Here is a 24772-nt window from a genome sequence, read left to right on the forward strand (position 1 = left end):
GTAAAGATTCCATTAGCATTCTTTTTAAATTACCAACTCAATATATTCTATGCTTACATAATAAGTAAATAATAAGAAAATAATAAGTGGGCAATATTTTAACTCATCTGGTCCAAAGTACATTTCTGCTACTTCACTTCTGAGGTGGCTATCACAAAGAAGCTGACTCAAACCTAGCTCAAGTACATTCAGTTTTTTAGTTATACAAATTTTATCCATGTGCAGACTCTCATATGGGAATAATAATAGTTAAACCACTAAAGCCTAGCCAAATTTTGCATCTGCTTTACAATGTACACAACCTATTTTTCGTACACATCCAATACACAAGGAGAGTTCCGAAATAGAGTCATTAACTCTATTTCTCTTTACAGACGCTGTCAGACCTGCTGAGTTTTTCCAGCACTGTTTTTATTTCAATAATCAAAATATCGATTCGTAGGCATAAATAAAAGAGCCCAGCTGAACATTTGGTACAAACTCTAGTTTTTTTTTTTATTCATTGGATGCAGGCGTCACTGGCTAGGCCAACATTTATTGCCCACCCCTGTTCAGAGGGGATTTAATTAAGAGTCAACCACATTGTTGTGGATCTGGAGTCACATGTAGGCCAGAACAGATAAGGGGAGCAGATTTCCTTCCCTAAAGGACATCAGCGAACCATATGTGTTTTTAAAACAATCAACAATGGTTTCAAGACTTAATTGCAGATTTTAAAAAAAATTGAATTCAAATTCCACCATGGCAGGAATCAAACCCGGGTCCCCAGAGTATTACCCTGGTTCTCTGGATTACTAGTCCAGTGACAATACCACTATGCCATCACCTCCCCCACTTGATGCAGTTGCCTTTTTAATGTAAACCATGCCAGATTTTGAAAGGAAGCAAAGAATCCCATTCTTTGGCTATGATATGCTACTTTCCCATCCCTGCCATTAAAGGGCAAAAGTGAAATAAAAAAGAGGAAGCAAAAGTTACAAAAACTGACAAGTGACATGATATCAAACACAAAAGATCAAGAAACCTACCAAATTAAAATGAATATTTGAAATTTGATTCTTGATGGTAAAACAAAACCCAACAGGCTACATAGACAATTAAAAACAGTCAGGGGGATTTAGGACCATAGATTATATTGAACTGCACCAACTTGCATTTATGTAACTACTTATGACAGAATTAACATAAAACAATATTCCAAGGTGCTTCACAGACCTATCAGGTAAGTGTTTATGTTCCTTCACTTAAGTGCGCCATTGGATTCAATCCTGAGATCTGGCATCAATAAAGATATCCTCGCCAGGAGGTAGTTTCACTGGGCGTCCCATCAGCAAAATACTGCCAGCAATAAAGGTAAATACCTGCAATTTTGATGCTAGCATCAGTAGCCACATTTGATGCTAGCCATCAGTAGCCACACAGGTTAAAAAAAAAAACTGTTTTTGCTGGCTTATGCAGCCTCCTACTGATGTTGAAGGCGGCCACAATGAGAAATGAATGAAAAATACTGCAGATGCTGGAGATCAGAAACAAAAACAGAAAGCGCTGGAAAAACTCAGCAGATCTGCCAACATCTGTAGAGAGAAACAGCATTAACGTTTCAAGTCCAATATGACTCTTGTTCATTGTGAATGTGATTCTGTGATAACTGCAGCCGCACAGTAGTTTCACTATATTATGGCACATTTGCCAATAAACAGTATAGATTCACAGCAACATGAAATTAACACATTTTGAGGTTCTTCCACTGCAAATGGTTAGGTTATATAGTATCGGACAATAAAGATAGTTTGGCCAATAAAAGTAAGACCCAATTCAAGTTTAATCACAAAAAAATTATGAAGTGGTCAATTTAGGATACAATACTGTCAGAAAGTAGATCTGATTACTTATTCACCTTGCCAATCTCAGTCGGTCTTATGTCAGTATACTTATTCACCTTGCCAATCTCAGTCGGTCTTATGTCAGTATATATCAAGAGCAGCCTGCCCTTTCCCCACAGGGAGCAGGAAGGGAAAAAGAAACAAAATTGGGAGAGAAAATTCCAGGGGAACAAATACCATAGTGGATGCTCAAAATGTAGTTATGTACTTCTACTTGATCAACAGTTTTGTGCATACATTGTCGTTTCTAATCTTTGACAGATGCAGGAGTAGACTTAATTCAGATAATGTAAATAAAACGTATTTGATGTTTATCAATTAACTGTATATTTAACAAATATAATTTTGAGAAATCATCCTAATTGTCATGCCTCACTTGCCCGCTTGTAAAGAGATTACATAACTAACTCCAATAATTAGGGCAGGTGGAATTGAGTTGCTATACTTTTGAAAAAAATATGAGCTCCCTAATGGAAAAATATACCCCAGCACAAGTCATCACCTTCAGGAGAGGAAAGCTGAAAACTGAAAAATAGGGCAGTTTCCATACAAAAAGTAGTAGAAAGATGAATGATCAAAGAAAATGCCATTGACTTGCGCAAAGATTAAATTTTCCAACCTCTCATGCTCTAATGGCCTGACAATGGGAGCATGTTATAGATGGATCAGAAAGGCTAATCTGACTCTGTACGACCTCTGTACAAAGAGCCACATCACGCTTCATCATTAAGGTGATTAGAAAGGATTAACAATGCAAAAAATAATTCCAATTCTGTTGTGTTTAAAAAGTGGTTGGGTAAAATTCCCAACTAGTTATTTCCATGCAAAAAGACCATATAGGTTTGATCCTCAGAATTAAAAGTGCCAAGGGGAAAACACAACTCGTCCTCAGTGAGACAAATCTGATAGAGAAAGAACTCCTCCAAGTGAATGATCAAGTGAAAGTTCTGTTCTCCAATCTCATTTAAACCCTGTTCATACCAAGATGAGCCAGCCCAAATACAAATACCATGAGTTAGACAATGGACTAGGCAGAGAGACATTCGGAGCCAAGAATTACTCATGTACATTTTTCCACAACTGCCTAAGTCTCAACTCCTTCACCCCTTCCCATTGCCTCCTCTTATCAGGAGGCAGATCCTTGTTGGGCTATGATTCCTGAGATGCCATCAAACGTCTAGTGACTTTATATGCGAGCACTGACAGGCTATTTGGCCACGGAGGACATCACAGCTAAGCACAATCCTGTTCGTATCCAATTCAGCTTCAGCATACACATTTTATAGCAGAAGTCATCTAACTTCTTTGTTTCATTTCACTTCCTATAAGAACTACACAGGTCAACTGTAAAACTCGAAATGCTGCACTGATTCAGCAGTTGAGTACAGGACAGAGGGTGAATCACAGACATAATAATCACAATCAGAATTAAATCATGACCCACTTGTCTGAAAATTGTACATCAATTTGGACTTCAAATGCGGTCAGATTATTGGGCTATGGGAACCATTGGGCAATTCACTCTTGTCCCAGCAGGTCTCTCACAAACGTACTGCCCTGCAATCCTATCGAGAATAACAAATTGGTCACTTTATTTGTATCTCCTCCCAGCCATTTGTTCGGAACCATCGAGCAATTAAAAATTCCCATCAAAGGCTAATTGATTTCTTTGATCTGTGCTGATCGAAGCACTAAACTGACTGTAAGACACTTTGGGACATCCTTAGGTCATGAAAAACATTATATAAATGTTATTTTGAAATGGAAGGCAGAAATCTTCACATTATTGTCCCATAAAACACTTTGATTCAATTCTCAGATCTTTAAACTGTGAAACATTCAAACTTGTTCAATAGCATGCAAACTTTGATCTATGGGCGTGGGGCAATCAGCTATCAGACAAGAGATGAAAAAGAAACCAAGTTGACCAAGCTGCCTTGTGGGCCTTTTAAGAACTGATTATGAACTTAATTAGCAGAAACCTGTTAAGGTTTTCTAAGTAAAAATATTTTTACTTGGTTCTGTTGAAGAGTCATACAGACTCAAAACGTTCCTCTCCGCAGATGCTGCCAGACCTGCTGAGTTTTTCCAGGTATTTTTAATTAAATGAGATGTATGTTAATCCTTAAGCATTACTTTAGTTATCACAATGTTATTTGTTTAGCAAAGAAGGTATTTTTAACGGCTAAAAATTTTCAAAGCTACAAGATGCCCGACGCAATATTTGATGTTTCCAAAGAATGGTCTAGGCTAAGACTACTCTGCCAAGTGTTTAATGTGCAATTGCCATCCATAAAACTTATTGAAAAACTTAAACTCCTCCACATCACTATAAAGGAACTTAAAAAAAACCTCCATAAACTTGAGGCCATTCAAAACTCTGCTGCTGCATGTCCTGACTCATAATCACATCTTGATCAGCCACGTACACACTGACCTATCGTGGCTCCTGGATAAGCACAACACCTCAGTTTGAAAATACTCATCCTTCAAATTGTTGGCCAGGGGCTGCAGCCGAACTGCTGACACAGGCAAAAGTAACTTTTGACTTGAAGTAACCTGAGTCCAGTCACTGGCCTGAACTGGCTGGAACCTGTTTTGAAGTAGCTGAGTTTCTTGAAGAACAAAGGGAATGAGATGAGATACAAGTCCTTATTTAGAAAAGGAGTAACGAGGTTATTGCTACCTAAGTCTTGGAACAGAGCAAATGAGAATATGCCACAGACTAGGCAAGCAGGCCTAAACCAACGGGAGAGAGAAAGCAAAGCTTGAAGAGATAAGATTCAATATAAGACTGGAGTATTTCGGGTGTGGAGCAGCGAGACTCCGGAGATCAACCATCGCAGAAGCGGAAGAACCTATGTCAGCAACATAGAGATGCAAGTGAGAGAGAATGGAACGCCTGGCCAGCGTCAGCTCTCCTTTTCAGGTATTAGTGTCAGAGAAACTTAGTGGGTGTGTGATTGGATCCTAGTTTTGGGTATAAAACTGTATAACCTTCTGTAAACTGCACATCTATATTTAACCAGACGTATAAGCCATATGTAGATGATCTAACGACGTGAATAAAGCGAATTTAGAGTTGAGAGAGAACTGACTCTTCTCCTCTTTGTACTAAGCCAACAAATTTTGTTTGGCAACAAAATTCTCTGCCCTCCCCATCTTCCAGACCCATAACCTTCAAGAGATAAGAGATATTGGTAATCCTCAATCGCAGGTCTTCAGCTGCCAAAGCCTAAACTCTGGATTTCCTCCCCAAACCTCTCAATCTCTCCCCTCCTTTAAGGTGCTCCTTAAAACCTAGCTCTTTGACCAAACTTTTGTTTAACCGCTCCGATATGTAACGTGTAATTTGTAAAATTCTGCGAAGTGCCTTGGAATGAGAGCGCCCGAGTAATGGCAGTGTGTTCGAGCAACAATATGCTGGACCAAAGGTAATGAGATATACCCCAGTCACCAAGTTTCTGATCTCACTAACACTGTTTCCCCCCACAAGAAATATTTCCCCATGCTGATCTCATGCATCTTTAAGTATTAATTTTCAGTTAAGTACTGCCAGTAGCCTGACAGTGTATTTCTGACTTGACCTTGGGAGTTGGTGTGAGGCAGCAAAAAAGCAGCAAAATAATCAAACTCATAATGGTGTTTTAAGGCTAAGTATTTCCCTGTAATTCGAAATCTACTAAAAATCTTAAAAGGAACACTTCTAGACAAGTTTGTACAATACATACAGACAGGTCAATGACCTTTCATTCTAATTCTGTTTCCAACCCAAAATAGCTGCCCTTTTCAAATATACGCTTGATTTTACCCTTTTCTCAGCTCATCTGCTGCTGGAAACCTCATCCATTCCTTCATTCCCTCTAGGTTCAACTATCTCAATGCACTCCAGGCTGGTCTCCTACATTCTCCCTTCCGTAAACTGGAGGTCATTGAAATCTCTGCCATGTCTTAACTTGCAGCAAGTCCCATTCTTCCATCACTCCTGTGCTAACTGACCTACATTGGCTCTGGGTCATGCAATGTGTTGATTTTGAAACTTTCATCCTTGTTTTCAAATCCCTCAAAAAGTCTTGCCCCTCACTATCTCTATAATCACCTACAACCCCACAACTCTCCGAAAAATCCGCGTTCTTCTAATTCTGGTCTCTTGTGCACCCCAATGTCTTCAGTTGCCTAGGCCCCAAGTTCTGAAATTCCTGCCCTACACCTCTCCGTATCTCCATCTTACTTTCCTCCTTTAGAACAATCCTTAACATTATACTTCTTTGACCAATCTTCTGGTTATCTGACCTAATATCTCCTTTTGTAGTTTGGTGCCATAGTTTGTTTCATAACGCATCTATGAAGTGCCTTGAAACATTTCATTATATTAAAGCGCTATATAGACACAAGTTTTCTGTTATTTTAAAATTTCTTTTTAGAATACAATTTAGCGCCCAACTGCCTCTTTCAGCTCTGGCCTGTTATTTCCTGCCATGCTAGATGCAGGAAGTACTACCCAGCACTGTAACTTGGGCCAATAACAGCTCCAAGCTAGAGTTAGTATTTCACACATGCAGAACTTTCTACAGTAGTGTCTCTTTCCCACAGTACAGTTTATGTCATGCACTAAGACACAACATTCCCCATCAATTCTTGATCAACTGAAGTATGGAATGAAAAGTAATCTAAAGGTCAAAAATTACCTCCCAATTGTTCACGAAGTGTTAAAATACTGAGTTATGCAGACGTAAAGGTACCAAGTTCTAATTTAGATTTACCTGGAATTACTCAAGTTATATTTTATTACAATTAGAAAAATAACTTCAACCTGGCCTAATGGCCACATCAAAACTACTAAGCCTGGGAAATCCATGAATTTCAATTTGCAGCCTGGGCTTAGGTTGTATTTTAATTTTTTTGTACTATTTCCAAGCAGTACAAAAAACATGGTAATTCAATAAACTTAAAATGCTAAATAAATCAGCTCCACATACACGATCTAAGTAGGTCTGTCGCCTGGCAATAAGTTATCCCTCATCCAATACAATAAAACAAAATTATTTGGTCATTACCTCACTGCTGTTTATGGGACCTTGTTGCGTGCAAAGTGGCTGTCGTATTTCCCACATCACAACAGTGCCTCATTCTCCCAAAGCAGTTCACAGCCACCGAGGTGATACAAGGTGCTATATAAAAATTTCTTATAAGTCCCAGCGAACTATCCAATGACTGACCAAATCAAGTCTGGATTCTCATTCCTGATCAGTATCCAGTGACTCTTATTGGAATTGTGCATGTGTGGATGATGAGCTTGCCCATCAACATCCAGGCTCACATAAGTAACTATTTGCACTGATGAAGCAAAAGGACTGCTGCCTGTTAAACCCCAATACAACAAAAGTTCAATTCCTTGAGGATGAGGAAGAGGAATGCAGGTTGAAAGGGCAATGTTACACTAAAACTTCTTTTTGCACACTGGGTGAAAGTTTTTTTAAAAAAAATTAAAGTAGGGTTTAACTCAATAGAATCATAGAAATTTTGCAGCATGGAGGGAGTCCATTCAGTCCTTCATGACTGTTCCAGCTCTCTGCAAGAGAGCAAATTAGCAGGTTCCACTTTCCAGCTCTTTCCTTTGTAGCCCTGTAAATTTCTTTCTTCAGGTGCTTACCCAATTTCCTTTAGAAACTCAGAAAAAAAAGCTTTAATTCTCCAACATGATTGTAGACTTTGGGAATGCAATATACAATGAAGCAAAGTGATTTGAGGGTACAAAAGACTTGCACCACAGATTGCGGTTTGACAGTTCCCAACTGCAAGCTCAATGGTTTAACAATAACTGATGGACAAAGAGAAACGTTATTTGTCAAAGATATTTCTTGTCATCTTGCAGCAGTAACCAACAAGCTGGAATATAGTGAAGAGCAGAAGTTGCCTAATGCAGAAAAGTCCCTGTAAGAAAAGTAAATTAATTAAGTGGCTGCTATATTCATGTTGAAATATTTCAAGTACTTGCTAAAATTCAAAAAGGTGATGAAAAGGTCGAAAACATCAATATATTAAACATTTCCTGTGAAATACCCAAAATAGTAGAGTTCTGTAATGAAGTATCATTAGCCTCATACATAATTCTGAAAGGAACTCCTAGTGTTCTAGTTGAATTTAGAGTCAGAAGTTGTCATAAAACCACTATTTGACACTGAACAAATAAGCAAAGTGGGGAAGGGGGTAAAAATAAGTCATTCTGAAAACTGCATTGCAACATCCATTTAGGCAGTTTTGTTCCAACTCTCAATAGTCAAACTTGAAGCTGGGGCCTTAACGGCACATTTAAACAAGTTTTGAAGCAGTTTGACTGTGCAGATACTAAGCCTGTGAGTTGTGTATTAAGTATCAAGGCCTGAACTGACAACTTATACTTATGTAACATCTTTAATGCAGTAAAAAATTCCAATGTTGTTCACAGGAGTGAAAATTGACCCAAACCTCCCTGTCGCTTGCCATTTTAACACTCCACCCTGCTCTCTTGCCCACATGTCTGTCCTTGGCTTACTGCATTGGTCCAGTGAAGCCCAATGCAAACTGGAGGAACAGCACCTCATCTTCCGACTAGGCACTTTACAGCCTTCCGGACTGAATATTGAATTCAACAACTTTAGGTCTTGAGCACCCTCCTCCATCCCCACCCCCTTTGTTTCTTCCCCCTTCCTTTTGTTTTTTCCAATAATTTATATAGATTTTTCTTTTCCCACCTATTTCCATTATTTTTAAATCTTTTATGCTCCCCCCACCCCCACTAGAGCTATACCTTGAGTGCCCTACCATCCATTCTTAATTAGCACATTCATTTAGATAATATCACCAACTTCAACACCTGTGTTCTTTTGTCTGTGACATCTTTTGATGATCTGCTCCTAACACTGCTTGCTTGTCCCTACAACCACACCACCCCCCCAACCTCTCCCCCCACCCAACCGCACCCCCCACACCCCCCACCCAACCGAACCCCCCCCCCCCACCCAACCTCTCCCCCCACCCAACCGCACCACCCCCCCCAACCTCTCCCCCCACCCAACCGCACCCACCCCCCCCAACCTTAAACCAGCTTATATTTCACCCCTCTCCTTGGATTCACATAGTTCTGTTGAAGGGTCTTGAGGACTCTGAACGTCAACTCTTTTCTTCTCCGCCGATATAGCCAGACCAGCTGAGTTTTTCCAGGTAATTCTGTTTTTACTTTGTTCTAATGTCTTCTTTCAACTAGACCAAAGCAAATAACCAAAAGCTTGAACTATGAGGTAGGTTTTAAGGAGCACTCTGAAGGAAGAGAAAGGGATAGAGAAGTTTAGGGAGGAAATTCTGGAGCTTGGGGCTTTGGCAACTGAAGGCACAACCAGCAATGGAGGAGCAATTAAAATGGAGGATGCTCAAGGCCATAATTAGAGGAACTCAAGACAGGGCTGCCAATGGTGGGGCAAGAGCTGAGGGATGCACAAGAAGCCAGTGTTGGAGGAATGCAGAGTTCTCAGATTTGTAATGCACAGAAAATTTGTATATTTAATTGAGCTGAGAGAAAGAGCTGAATTTTAATAGCTCATTTGAAAGGCAGCACCTTATTTACTGTAGCATTCCCTCAGTGCTGAAATAAAACGCCAGGCTAAGTTATACTTCAAAATTCTACAATGAGGTTTGAATTTGCATCCTACTCAGAAGAATGTCACCACTGAGCCAAACTTTACATTTGAAAGAGAAAAAAATGAATGAATGAGAGCAGCCAGGATTTCAATGAAACAAATACACAACAAAAATCATTTTGCTTTTACATCCATTCCAAGTCAGAAGCATTGATACTATGAGGGTTTGTCCAACATAGCAATGTGTAAGGTAAACGGCATCCTCCATAGACTGTCACAATACTCAGTTGTGTTCTTAATGCTTTATAATCACGATTGCTATATAGCAACAACTTCTGCCGAGAAATGATTCCTCAACAACAAATAAGATGAATAACCTGCAATATTTTGTGATGTTGGTTAAAACATGAATGGTGGTCAAAACAGAAGAGCTGTCTTGTCCTTTGATATGCCATGGTATTTGGATTCTTTTTAACACAATCTCCTGAAACGGCAGAAAAGTCTCAAATTGTAATGTCTCGTCTGAAAGACTGCACCTCCAGCAGTGCTGCATTCCATCAGTATTACATTGTGCTTTCACATCCTGAAGTAGAGCCTGAACACACATCCTTCTGATTCAAAGGCAAAAATGCTATCAAGGCAACCAAGTTGGATATAAATTCAGGCGGAAGTATTAAAATAATGGTTGCAGCACAGGTAGTGGCTTTATTCTTTCATGGGATGCGAGCGCCACTGAAGTGGTCAGCATTTGTTGCCCATCCCTAATTATCCCTGAACTGAGTGGGTTGCTAGGCTATTTCACAGGGCAGTTAAGAGTCAGCCACATTGCTGTGGATCTGGAGTCACATGTAGGCCAGGCAAGGTAAAGATGGCAGATTTCCTTCCCTAAAAGACATTAGTGAACCATGAGATAAAAACAAAAAAACTGCAGATGCTGGAAATCCATAACAAAAACAGAATTACCTGGAAAAATTCAGCAGGTCTGGCAGCATCGGCTGAGAAGAAAAGAGTTGACCCTTCGACAGAACTTGAGTGAATCCAAGAAAGGGGTGAAATATAAGCTGGTTAAAGGTGTGTTTGGTGGGGGGGGGGGAGGAGAGAAGTGGAGGGGGGTGGTGTGGTTGGAGGGACAAACAAGCAGTGATGGAAGGAGATCATCAAAAGATGTCACAGACAACAGAACAAAAGAACACACAGGTGTTAAAGTTGGTGATATTACCTAAATGAATGTGCTAATTAAGAATGGATGGTAGGGCACTCAAGGTATAGCTCTAGTGGGGGTGGGGGGGAGCATAAAAGATTTAAAAATATTTTAAAATAATGGAAATAGGTGGGAAAAGAAAAATCTATATAATTTATTGGAAAAAACAAAAGGAAGGGGGAAGAAACAGAAAGGGGGTGGGGATGGAGGAGGGTGCTCAAGACCTAAAGTTGTTGAATTCAATATTCAGTCCGGAAGGCTGTAAAGTGCCTAGTCGGAAGATGAGATGTTGTTCCTCCAGTTTGCGTTGGGCTTCAATGGAACAATGTAGCAAGCCAAGGACAGACATGTGGGCAAGAGAGCAGGGTGGAGTGTTAAAATGGCAAGCAACAGGGAGGTTTGGGTCATTCTTGCGGACAGACCGCAGGTGTTCTGCAAAGCTGTCGCCCAGTTTACATTTGGTCTCTCCAATGTAGAGGAGACCACATTGGGAGCAACGAATCCATCATTTTCACGTGGTCCATCTCTGACACTTCCCTTCCCTTCCTTGACCTCTCTGTCTCAATCTCTGGTGATAGACTGTCCACCAATATCCATTACAAACCCACCGACTCCCACAGCTACCTCGACTACAGCTCCTCACACCCCTCTTCCTGTAAGGACTCCATCCCATTCTCTCAGTTCCTTCGCCTCCATCGCATCTGTTCTGATGATGCTACCTTCAAAAACAGTTCCTCTGACATGTCTTCCTTCTTCCTTAACCGAGGTTTTCCACCCACGGTCGTTGACAGGGCCCTCAACCAAGTCCGGCCCATCTCCCGCGCATCCGCCTCACGCCTTCTCCTCCCTCCCAGAAACATGATAGGGACCCCTTGTCCTCACTTATCACCCCACCAGCCTCCGCATTCAAAGGATCATCCTCCGCCATTTCCGCCAACTCCAGCATAATGCCACCACCAAACACATCTTCCCTTCACCCCCCCTATCGGCATTCCATAGGGATTGTTCCCTCCAGGACACCCTGGTCCACTCCTCCGTCACCCCCTACTCCTCAACCCCATGGCACCACCCCATGCCCACGCAAAAGATGCAACACCTGCCCCTTCACTTCCTCTCTCCTCACTGTCCAAGGGCCCAAACACTCCTTTCAAGTGAAGCAGCATTTCCCCCAACTTAGTCTACTGCATCCGTTGCTCCCAATGTGGTCTCCTCTACATTGGAGAGACCAAATGTAAACTGGGCGACCGCTTTGCAGAACACCTGCGGTCTGTCCACAAGAATGACCCAAACCTCCCAGTTGCTTGCCATTTTAACACTCCACCCTGCTCTCTTGCCCACATGTCTGTCCTTGGCTTGCTGCATTGTTCCAGTGAAGCCCAACGCAAACTGGAGGAACAACACCTCATCTTCCAACTAGGCACTTTACAGCCTTCCGGACTGAATATTGAATTCAACAACTTTAGGTTTTGAGCTTCCTCCTCCATCCCCACCCCCTTTCTGTTTCCCCCTTCCTTTTGTTTTTTCCAATAAATTATATAGATTTTTCTTTTCCCACCTATTTCCATTATTTTAAAATATTTTTAAATCTTTTATGCTCCCCCCACCCCCACTAGAGCTATACCTTGAGTGCCCTACCATCCATTCTTAATTAGCACATTCGTTTAGATATTACCACCAACTTTAACACCTATTTGTTCTTTTGTTCTGTTGTCTGTGTCATCTTTTGATGATCTGCTTCCATCACTGCTTGTTTGTCCCTCCAACCACACCACTCCCCTCCACTTCTCTCTCCTCCTCTCCCCCCTCACCCCCCCCACCAAACACACCTTTAACCAGCTTATATTTCACCCCTTTCTTGGATTCACCCAAGTTCGGTCGAAGGGTCATGAGGACTCGAAACGTCAACTCTTTTCTTCTCCGCCGATGCTGCCAGACCTGCTGAATTTTTCCAGGTAATTCTGTTTTTGTTACATTAGTGAACCAGGTGGGTTTTTACAACAATTGATGATTGTTTCATGGTCACCATTATAAGACTAGCTTTCATTTCCAGGTTTTTATAAACAGAAATTAAATTCCACCAGCTGCCATGGTGGGATCTGAACCTATATCCCCAGAGCATTAGCCTGAGCCTCTGTAGTCTAGTGACATTAGCCCTATGCCACTGACTCCCTGTTGTGTCCGTGCTGGCTCTCTGCAAAAGCAACTAAGCTCTCCTGCCCTCTCCCTATAGCCCTGCAAATTTCTCCCTCAGATAATTATCTAATAGCCCTTTAAAAGTCATAATTGAATCTCCTTCCACCATACTCACAGTCAGTGGCCATTCCAGATCCAGCTACGCGAGATGCTGTAGCTTTTCCTCACATCAGTTTGGTTCTTTTACCAATCCCTGATATAATATCTCACTGGAGTGTGTTCAAACTTTATTTAAGCAAAGCATGAGAATGCAAAAGTCAGAAAAATTAACCAGATAGTAGTATGGACGTCTGACAAATATGAAATATTATGACACCATACAGTTGCAAAAATTAAATGGTGGCCTTCCCCACCATCTTGGTCTCTATGCGGCTTTGAAACAAATTATTGCAAATTTGGGGATTATTTCTTTCTTCGTCACTCAAAATGGAGCAATTCATTACCATGAATAATCTCATCCTTAATCAGATGACAATCTTGAGGGAAGAATTTACGAGGGGAGGAAAAAAAAACAAAAATGTACCAAGAATATAAAAGAGACGATTGAACTTGGATCTCAGTACATGAATGGAACTCAATCTTTGTAACTGGGAAATGATAATCTAAAATGTGTACAATAGCAAATCACTTAGATGCTGTGAAAAACAAAAAATGCTGGAAATACTCAGCAAGTCAGACAGTGGAAAGAGAAACAGAGTCAACATTCCAGATCAATGACCTGATGAATAGTTAAACCCAAAACGTTAACTCTGTTTCTCTCACAAATGCTAGGCCTGCTGAGTATTTCATCATTTCTGTTTTTGTATTAGTGTACACTCGTGCTTAAAATGAATGCCAAATATCCATTAAAACTCAGTTCAACGGGGGATAACGGAGCAAAGACACTAAAAAATACTGCCTAAACGAAAGGAAAAAAATTTCAAAGAAATCACAACCTTTCAAGTTTTGGAAATAATCTGCCAAATCGAGGTAGTCACAAAGATTGTGCATAAGGCGTCGTCTGCATATAGCAATCACATAGATATCCAAAAAGCATTTGATATGATTCCATAATCAATTATTGGGAAGAAAAAAATGAATGCCTCTATATTTGGAAACAATCTTGCAACACAGGTTAGAAAACAGTTGACAGGTAGGAAACAGTAGAGATAATCATAGAATGATAGAGAGCGAGGCCATTCAGTCCACTGTGCCAAAGCCGGCTCTGAATACAGCGATACAATTAGTCCCATTCCACTGCTTTTCTCACCAGAGGATTCCCCCAACCCCCTCAAGTAGTTATTCCATCCCTTTTGAAAGCTATTCATAAATCTGCTTTCACCGCCAATGAGTGGATTCCATATCATCATAACTCACACCATTAAAAGAAAAATATTCACGTCACCTCAGGTTCTTTCGCCTATCACTATAATTCTCCCAACCCTCCTTTCCTGGAAACAATTTCTCCTTATTTACCCCAAACTGTTCATTATTTTGAAAACCTCTGTCAAATCGACTTCCAATCTTCTCTACTCCCCAGCTTCTTTAGTCTCTCCACATAACTTAAGTCTCTCGTGCTGGTACTGTTTCAGTAAGCTTCTTATGCAGCCTCTTTAAAGCCAAGACATTCTACCTAAACTGTGGTGTCCTGAATTGAATACAATGCTCCAGCTGAGGTCTAATCAGTGCTTTATAAACATTTAGCGTGACTTCCTTGCTTTCATACTCTGTTTCCATACTAATAGAGCCAAGAATCCCATATGCTTTTGAAAAAACAGCTTTTTCAACTTGGCTTCCCACCTTCAATAATTAGTGTACATACACTGCCAGGGGGTCTCTCTTCCTGCATGTTAACATTGTACCATTTAGTTTATATTGCCTCTGCTCATTCTTCCTACAAGAATGCACCACTTCACACTTCCCTGCATTTAATTTCATCTGCTATATATCTGGCCATAAAGAGTACATATTCTGATTGACAGAAGGTGACAAGTGGTGTCCCCAGAGATCTGTACTGGGGGGTCTCAGCTTTTCACCATATTTATCAATGACTTGGACTACATGAGCTTGCAGATGACACTAGTTGGCAGGCACAGTGCTCAAGCAGGAATGCAGATGGGAACAACACAAACAGGTTAAGTGAGTGGGCAAAGCTAAAATTCAATCTGGGAAAGTGAATTCATTCACTTTGGACCAAAACAAAAAAAAAAATCAATTCCCCTATCACCTGCTCATCCATCATCAGTGAAAAGATAGAAACTGTGGAGGAGCATGGAGATTTGGGTGTTCACATATCCATTAGCTTTTAGTGATTTGTGTAAGTAAAATAAGGCTAATAGTTTGGTAGCCTGTATCGAGGAGGATGGACAACAAAGGGAAAGGAGACTTCAGCTGTTTAAAGACTTGGTCAGGGCCACTCAGGAATACTGTGTTCAGTTCTGGGCACTGCACCTTAAAGGATTTTATGGCACAGGTTCACAGAATGACACTGGGGAGTAAAGGGGAGGGATATTTCAGTGAGGCATTCAAAATGACAACCTATTTGATAGGGTAGGTTAAGAGAAAACCTATTTCCTCTGGTGGCTGAATCCAAAACTTGCTGAAGCAGTCCATGTCCAAATACTGGAAAATATTCAGGCTTGAGCTGACAAGTGGCTAGTAACATTCGTGCCACTCAAGTGCCAGGCAATGAATGACCACCTCTAAGAAGAGCCATCACCCCATGACGTTCAATAGCATTACCATCACTGAATCCCCTACTATCAATCTCCTCCGGCTTACTATTGACCAGAAACTGAACTGGACTGGCAATACAAATACTGTGGCTACAGGAGGAGGTCAGAAGCTAGGAATCCTGCGGCAAGTAACTCAACATCTGACTCCCCAAAGTCTGTCCACACTCCTGACTTGTGGCTTGTAGATTGTGATGGAATACTCCCCACTTGCCTGGATGAGTGCAGCTCCCACATCACTAAAGAAGCTTGATCCCATTCAGGACAAAGCAGCCACCTGATTGGCACCACATCCACAAACATTCACTCCCTCCACCACCGACGTACAGTGGCAGCAGTGTGTACCATCTACAAGATGCACTGCAGGAACTCACCAAGGCTCCTTAGACAGCACCTTCCAAAACCACAACCATCTAGAAGGACAAGGGCGGTAGACACCACCACCTGGAAGTTCCCTTTTAAGCCACTCACCATCCTGACTAGGAAATATATCGCCATTCCTTCACTGTCGCTGGGTCAAAATCCTGGAACCGCCTTCCTAACAGCACTGTGGGTGTACCTAAGTGGGCTGCTTTGGCACTCACTTAACTTGTCTACGTTGTTCCCGTTTGCATTACTGCTTAAGTGCTGTGCCTGCCAACTAGTGTCATCTGCAAGGTCATCTAGTCCAAGTCTTTGATAAATATGGTGAAAAGCTGAGACTCCCATGGTCTGCAGGGGTTCAAGGATGTAGCTTACCACCACCTTCTCAAGGGCAACTCAGGATGGGCAATAAATGACCTAACCAGTGACACCCACATCCCATGAACGAATAAAAACAAGAGGGTCAGAGTGTCATTTATGGCACAGGGGGCCATTCCACCCGTCAAGCCCATGCTGGGACCCCCACTGCTATATCCCCATAGCCCTGCAACTTTATTTCCTTTAAGTGTCCATCCAGTTTCCCTTGCAATCATTCACAGTCTGTGGTTCCACAACCCTTGGGCTCATTGTGTAAAAATGCTCTTCCTCACATAGCCCCTGCCGCATCTCTGACCCAAAACCTTGGAACACCTGTGTCCCCTTATCCCTGTGCCATCAGTTAATGGGAACAGTTTTTTTTCCCCTTGTCTACTATCTATTACCTCTATTTATAAAGCTCAAGGTGCCACGTTTTGATAAACGCCCTTTCGATATGTCCTACCAAATGCACATGATTCCCCTAGGTCCCTTTGTCCCTGCACACTCTTCAGAACTATGGCAATAAGTATAATTACCTCTCCCTATCGTCTTCTGCCAAAATGATCCTCACTTCTGCGTTAAATTTCATCTGCAATTTGTCTGACCATTCTGTTAGCCTATGTCCTGTTGCAGACAATTGGTATCACCCTCGCTATCTGCCACTCCTCCAAGTTTGGTATAGGCCATTCAGCCCATCAAGCCTGCTCCACCATTCAATTAGATCATGGCTGATCATCTACCTCAACACCACTTTCCCAATACTATCTCCATATCCCTTAATGTCATTAGTCTCCCAAAATCTATCGATTTCCATCTTGAACATGCTCAGTGATTGAGCCCTCTGGGGTAGAGAATTCCAAAGATTCACCACTCAATGAGTGAAGAAATTCCTCCTCATCTCGGTCTTAAATGTCCTGCCCCTTATTCTGAAATTATGTCCCCTGGTTTTGGATCATCAGCCAGGGGAAATATTTTATCTGCATCCATGTCATGTCCTGTAAGAATTTTGTAGTTTCAATGAGGTGACCCCTCACTCTTTGAAATTATAGCAAATACAGGCCCAGTCTCCCCAATCTCTCCTCATAAAACAATCCTGTCATCGCAGGGATTAATCTGGTGAGCCTCTGTTGCACTCCCACTATGGCAAATATATCCCTCCTTAGATAAGGGGACCAGAACTGTATACAATACTCCAGGCGAGGTTTCACCAAGGCTCTATACAACTGCAGCAAGACATCTTTACTCCTGTACTCAAATCCCCTTGCAATGAAGGCCAAGATGCCATTTGCTCTCCTAATTACTTGCTTGCTAACTTTTAGTGACTCATGAACAAGGACACCCAGGTCCCTTTGGGCACCTGCACTCCCAAACCTCACAATTTAAGAAATATTCTGCCTGAATATTCTGTTTTTTCTACCAAAACGAATAACTTCACATTTATTCACATTATATTCCATCTGCCATGTCCTAGCCCTTCCACTTAGTCAGTCCAAGTCCTATTGAAATCTCTTTACATCTTCCTTACAACTTGCATTCCAGCCCAGTTTGGCATCATCAGCAAATTTGGAAATATTACAATTGGTCCCCTGCCTGAAACTGAAGATGGTTGATGCGAAGAAACCAGCTCCCAAGAAGGGAGCCAAGAAAGCCTTAAAGAAACCGGCAGCAAAGGGCGGCATGAAGTGGCGAAGGTCGAGGAACGCAAGTTACTCCATCTACAAAGTGATGAAGCAGGTTCACCCTAACACTGGCATCTCCTCCAAGGCCATGAGCACCATGAACTTGCTCGTGAACGATATTTTCGAGTGCATCGCGGGTGAGGCTTCCCGCCTGGCCCATTACAACAAGGGGAGCACCATCAGCTCCCAGGGAATCCAGACCACCGTGTGCCTGCTGCTGCCCTGGGAACTGGCCAAGCACGCCGTGTCGGAAAAGACAAAGGCGGTGACCAAGTACACAAGCTCCAAGTAAAACTCCACAAATGGACTGAAAAACACATCCAAATCATTTATACAGATTGTGAACAGCTGTGACCCAAGTACTGATCCTTGGTACCCCACTAGCAACAGCCTGCCAGTCTGAGAATGGCTTGTTTATTCCTACTCTCTGCTTTCTGCCTGTTAACCAATTCTCAATCCATACGAGTATATTTCCCTCAATTCCATGCACTCTAATTTTATTTACTAATCTCCTGTGCAGGACCTTAACAAAAGCCTTCTGAAAATCCAAATACACCACATTCACTGGTTCTCCTTTATCAATGCTACAAGTAATGTCCTCAAAAAACTCCAACAAGTTTGTCAAACATGATTTCCCTTTCATAAATCCATGTCATCCCTGCCCCATTTTAGCATTCTTTTCTAAATGTACAGTATCACATCCTTTATAATAAATTCAATATTTTCCCTACCACTGACATCAAACTATCAGGTGTGTAGTTATCCATTCTCCCTCTTCTTAAATAGTGGGGTTACATTTGCTACTTTACAGTTCACCTTTCCAGAATCTATATAATTTTGAAAGATGACCATCAATGCATTCACCGCCTTCAACACTCTGGGATGAAGCTCATCTGGTCCAGGGGATTTATCAACCTTCAATCCAGTTAACTGTTCAAGTGCTATCTCTTTAGTAATACTAATTTTAGTTCCTCAGATTCACAAGTCCCTTGGTCGCCTAGTATATCTGGGAGATTATCTGCATCTTTTTCCACGAAGACAGATGCAAAGCAACTGTTTAGTTTCTCCACCATTTCCCAGTTCTCCACTGTAAATTCTTCTGTCCCCACCTGTAATATGCCAACATTTGTCCTAGCTAACCGTTTCCTTTCCTCAAACCTAAAGAAGCTTTTACAGTCCTCGCTAGTTTGTATTCACATCCTCTTTTTCTTTTCTTAATCAGTTTCTTGGCCCTCCTTTGGTTTGTTCTAAATTACTCCCAATCCTCAGGCTTCCCACTTTTTCTGGCATCCTTATAAACCACTTCCTTTGATCATCACCAAATTTTAATCCATAATCCAATACCCAAGTCATTTACATATATCTTTAAAAAAAAGTGGTGCTATCACCGACCCTTGCGGAACACCAGTCTGAAAAATCATTTACCATGACTCGCTGTTTTCTGCCCTTAAGCCAATTTTTTTAAATCTAAGCCGAGACTGACCCTCCTATTCCATGAGACTCAATTTTATTAACCAGCCTTTTACGTGGTACTTTGCCTACGTGGATTTTAAGAAGGCATTTGATAATGTCCATTGCATTTCCTTCATCAACCTTCTGTTACTTCATCAAAAATTTCAATCAGATTAGTCAACCATGATCTCCTTTTACATACCCATACTGGCTCTCCTTAATTCAAATCTTTCCAAGTGCCTGATTTTTTTCTGATTATCGTTTCTAAAACCTTGCTCACCATTGATGTTAAATTAACTGGCCTGCAGTTGCTAGGACTGTTCTAACACCCTTTCTTGAATAAGGGCATAGTATTAAGTATGCTAGCCATGCCCTGAGCCTCTAAGCACATCACCATCTTTGTCCCTAATAGGACTAACTCCACCTCTTACTACCAGCTTATTATTTGCTTGTTGGTAGAAGATTTTTGGGTCCTCTTTTATGCTAATTGCCATTCTATTTTCATCCTCTCTCTTTGCCAGTTTTATTTTCCTCTTCATCGCCCCACTCAGCATATTGTATTCGACCTGTTTTCCAATTGAAGCATTGACCTGGCATGCCCTCTTTCTTTATTTCTTCATATTATTTATCTCCCTCATTATCTAATAAGGACTGGCTTTGGTTCTCTTACATACCACCCTTGTTGGAATGTATCTAACCTGCACCTTTTTAAAAATTCATTCATTCAAGGGGTGTGGGCTTCATTGGCTAGGCCAGCATTTATTGTACATCCCTAGTTGCCCTTGAGAAGGTGGTGATGAGCTACTTTCTTGAACCGCTACAGCCCACGTGTGGGGGGAGTTCCAGGGTTTTGACCCAGCCAAACGGTGATATATTTCCAAATCAGGATGGTGAGTGGCTTGGAGGGGAACTTCCATGTGGTGGTGTTCCCATGTATCCGCTGCCCTTATCCTTATAGGTGTTAGTGGTCGTGGGTTCGGAAGGTGCTATCTAAGGAGTATTGGTGAGTTTCTGCAGTGCATCTTGTAGATGGTACACACTGCTGTCACTGTGTTGGTGGTGGGGGGAGTGAATGTTTGTGGATGGGGTGCCAATCAAGCAGGCTGCTTTGTCCTGGATGGTTACAAGCTTCTTGGGTGTTGTTGGAGCTGCACTCATCCAGGCAAGTGCTAAGTGTCCCATCATACTCCTGTTTTGTGCCTTGTAGATGATGTACAGACTTGGGGGTGGGGGGGGGTAGTCAGGACGTGAGTTACTTGCTTCCGGGTCTCTAGCCTCTGACCTGCTCTTGTAGCCACAGTATTTATATGGCATCCAGTTCAATTTCTAGAAAATGGTAACCCTCACGATGTTGATAGTGGGGGGGATTCAGCAATGGTAATGAACGTCAAGGGGCTATGGTTAGATTCTCCCTTGTTGGAGATAGCCCAGCACTTGTGTGGCGCTAATGTTACTTTCTACTTGTCAGCGCCAAGTCTGAATGCTGTCCAGGTCTTGCTGCATTTGGACATGGACTGCTTCAGTATCTCTGAGAAGTCACGAATGTGCAATGTTCAGCACCAATCACCACTTGAAGCATCTCCTCCTCAAAGATGACCCGTTGTTCTGTTACAGATTTCCCTGTCAGTCTTTGGTTCCATTTTATAATCATCATTAGAACCAAGCCATTCAGCAGTGAAAGCAGGAAGCACTTCACACAATAGGCAGTAGAAATCTGGAACCCTCTGCCACAAAAGGTTGTTGAGGCTGAGTCAATTGAAGCATTTAAAGACTGCCTCTGTAAATCTCTTAAGATAAGTATTCAGAAAGCAGTAAAGCCTCAACAACAAAAATTGCTGGTTTAGAATTAAAGAATGCAGTCCATATATTTATCTCTCATTTCAGAATGTAGAGTCTGCTAAACAAGGGAAAGCACCCACATCAAATGCCATTTCTCTAGAATTTTATCAGTACAGGTAGCAGCAGTATTTTTCTTCCCCTTAACAAGAGCTAAGGATGTTCCCAAATCAATAACAGATGTAATTCAAAATCTAAACCTTTTCCTTGCATACAAGATAAGCATAAGTACAGTCCTTAAAAGAATAACATGCTTCAAGAACATCAATAAAACAAAAAAAAGTCACCTGGGAGATAACACCTCAATGAGGGAGAGCAATCAATATTCGACAAATTTCAAGCACGTGATAAAAACTTAGGAAAGTACTTCCTGATTGGCCAGCATACCAAATGGTTAGAACTTCAAAATGTTAAACATATTTACAGGAGTTTGAACAAACCAAATCTCTGAATTTCAAATAGAAAATCTTAGAAACATTCTGCAGATCAGGTGCAGTATTTTGCTTTTAAATATAGTTTCAAAGCCATATTCCAATTTAAATGAACTACCAGAAAACTTACTCTGATAAACCTGCGCAAATTAACAACACCTCAGAATATTTAAAATCTGGAATTTTATAAAATAACAAAAGGAGTGGAAATTTTTCTGAAACTGCAAAAGGAATCTCGTATCAGATATCGAATAGACCCTGAGGGAACAATGAAGGAATTGCCATGACTGGAAACATTTGAAATTGGTTAAACCTCAAAAAGACAAAGTAATTACTTTATATTAAAAATGGATTTCATGACTTGGAGCAATTTTAATGCAATTGTCTTTGTATTTAAATGATGTATCAGTAAAGTAAGTTGTAGTCATATTGTCATTTGGCATTATTCTGAATCCCAAAAAACATCTGAAGGAGATTTCCAAAATCTTAACAAGAGATGTCAATTTTTTTGTTTAATTGAGAAAATTGATAATTAAGAATGTCATGATATTTCAAGCATGGCACTGCAGCCATTTGATAGAGCTTTAAAAAAAAAGGTGATCTTCATATTGCTGGTAGATGTGGTAAAGCTGCCAATTTGTTCAAGTAACTAATCTGTGAATTAAATTTAATTTATAAAAATTATGCAAATAATATTCTAAACAGAGCCATACAAATATCATTTTATAAATTATGCTTAACTGCTTTAGATGCTAACGTATGCTACAGAAGCTCCCCCTTACTATTCAGGAGTCACTAATCAAACAGACTGATTTGATATCAAAAAAGTGTCAGGTTTTTTATAATTCACATCACATTTCAGTTACAAAAAATAAGATAACCAGCAATAATTTGGTGGTAAGCCTGTCCACAAATGGCTATAACTATCCACACTCACCTTTTCATGCTCATCAGGAGAACTGGATGTCTTGGACACAAGTGCCACTTGAGCCAGACTTTGTTCAAGTAATGCATCATACTTCACACTTCTCTTCCTTTTTCTTTTCTCTCTATTTTTTCCTTTGTCTTCATCCTTTTCTTCTTCTTCCTGCTGTGCACACTCGGGGTCACCTATCTGCAGATCTCCACAAAGTGAGGATTCAAACAGTGGCTTTCCATTCAAGTAAGTTTTAGTAATCCTCAACTTAATCTCTGGTGAACCACTCTTCTTAGGCGTTGTTCGAGGTGGTGTTTTGTTCCCTCTGTTCTCCGTGGAGCATTCAACTGGAGAAGATGCATGCTGGGATGGTGGGTCTTCAACTACATCTGGTGCACCAGAATCTCCATTTAACACAAGAGAAGTTAAATCCTTTAATTTGTCTGATGATCTGTATGCAGAAGCTGCATCATGTCCATTTAATCGGTGTATCACACTATCCTGAAGAGCAGCTGATAATGGTGTGACAGCTTTGTCAGTCAGTATGGAGTGCTCAGAAGTCACTTCACCATTTTGACTCTTCTTATTAGCAATACTAAGGATCTCAGGAACCTGTTTCATAGTTATGGGATTAATCAACTCGTGTGCCAGTGACCGGGAACTCCCCATTACATTCTGTGGAATTCGGTAGGGTTGAGCCATGCTGTATAGATGTTAGCAGTCTCAGAGCTTTAGGTGGGCAAAAAGAGAAAAACTGATTATAAAACATATTTCTGTAATAAAGAAAAATTGCAATGCAATAATATCAAGTTGACAAATACTTGGAAGTGTTATGCTACCAAAATATTCAAGATAAGAATAATAGAAGTCAGGGGTTATACGGCCCCTTGAGCCTGTTCTACCATTCAATTATATAATGACTGATCTTCTACCTCAACTCCATTTTCTTGCCCAATCACATCCCTTGACTTCTTTACTGCTCAAAAATCTACCACACTTTGTCTTGGATACATCAATTGACGGAGCATTCAAAAGCCCTCTAAGAGAAGACTCTAACTCACGAAGTGAAGAAATTCCTCCTTATCTCAGTCCTAAATGGCTGCCTCCATTTTCTGAGGCTATGTCCCCTAATTCTCGACTCTTCAGGCAGGGGAGAGCCTGTCAGGCTCTCTAAACATTTTTGTAAAGAATCTTCAATGAGATCACTTCTCATTCTTAATGCCAGATAAAGACCCATTCTGCTTAATCTCTCCTTAAAAGGACACTTCCCTCACCCAGCAAACAAACGCACGAAACTTTGTTTGTTGCACCCCTAAGACAAGTCTCCTGGGCAAGTCCAAAAATCTACACAGTACTCCAAACTTGGTCTCACCAATGTCCTATATAACTGCAGCAAGGAACAATGGCTATCAATCATTCGACACCCTAATTGCTTGCTATCCTATGTTAACTTTTTTGTACAAGGTCCCCTAAATCCCTCTACATGCTAATACTTACTAGTCTCTCACCTTTTAAAAATAATTTGCTTTTCCAATCTTCCTTTCAAGTAGATATCTTCATGCTTTCCCAAGTCATATTAAATCTGTCACCTCTTGCCAATGCAACTCTCCCTCCTACTCACCACAATTTACTTCCCCACCTAGATCTGTATCATCAGCAAATTTGGTTCCCTCATCTCAGCATTGATATGGATTGCAGATAGCTGAGGCCCAAGCGCTGTTTCTAGATGCATTCATTTCATTACACCCAGTCATTGTGAAAAAGACCAGTTTATTTCCATTCTGTTTTATGTCCATTAACTTACCCTCAATTTATGCTAATATACTGCCCCATCCCATAAGCCCTAATCTTGTGTAACAGCCTTTCATGTGGCATCTTATCGTATGCCTTCTGAAAATCCAAACATGCAACATCCACTGGGTCTCCCTTATTTATCTTGCTAGTTTTATCCTCAAAAATCTCAATGATGGTCAAACATAGTTTCCTTTTCATAAAACTGTGTTAATTCTACCTATTCATAGCAATTTCCCAAATACCCAGCTAATACACACTTAACAGATTCTAGCATTTTTCCTACTATTGATGCCAGACTAACTGATCCATAGTTCCCTGCTCTCTCCTTCTTGAACAACAG

General features: G+C 41.0%; 1 protein-coding gene across 4 annotated transcripts in view; it reads right to left on the minus strand.

Moving 5' to 3' along the window:
* The window catches only part of nsd2 (nuclear receptor binding SET domain protein 2), a 116459-nt gene that overhangs the window by 85600 nt on the left and 6087 nt on the right, over nt 1-24772 (minus strand). For all 4 annotated transcript variants that reach the window (XM_041210039.1, XM_041210134.1, XM_041210291.1 and 1 more), the window contains one exon: nt 22660-23367. In XM_041210039.1, the coding sequence (XP_041065973.1) occupies nt 22660-23340 (681 nt within the window). In that variant the 5' untranslated portion in view covers nt 23341-23367. The remainder of the gene's footprint in view (nt 1-22659; nt 23368-24772) is intronic.

The sequence above is a fragment of the Carcharodon carcharias genome, chromosome 1 (genome assembly GCF_017639515.1).
Source record: "Carcharodon carcharias isolate sCarCar2 chromosome 1, sCarCar2.pri, whole genome shotgun sequence".
NCBI lineage: Eukaryota > Metazoa > Chordata > Chondrichthyes > Lamniformes > Lamnidae > Carcharodon > Carcharodon carcharias.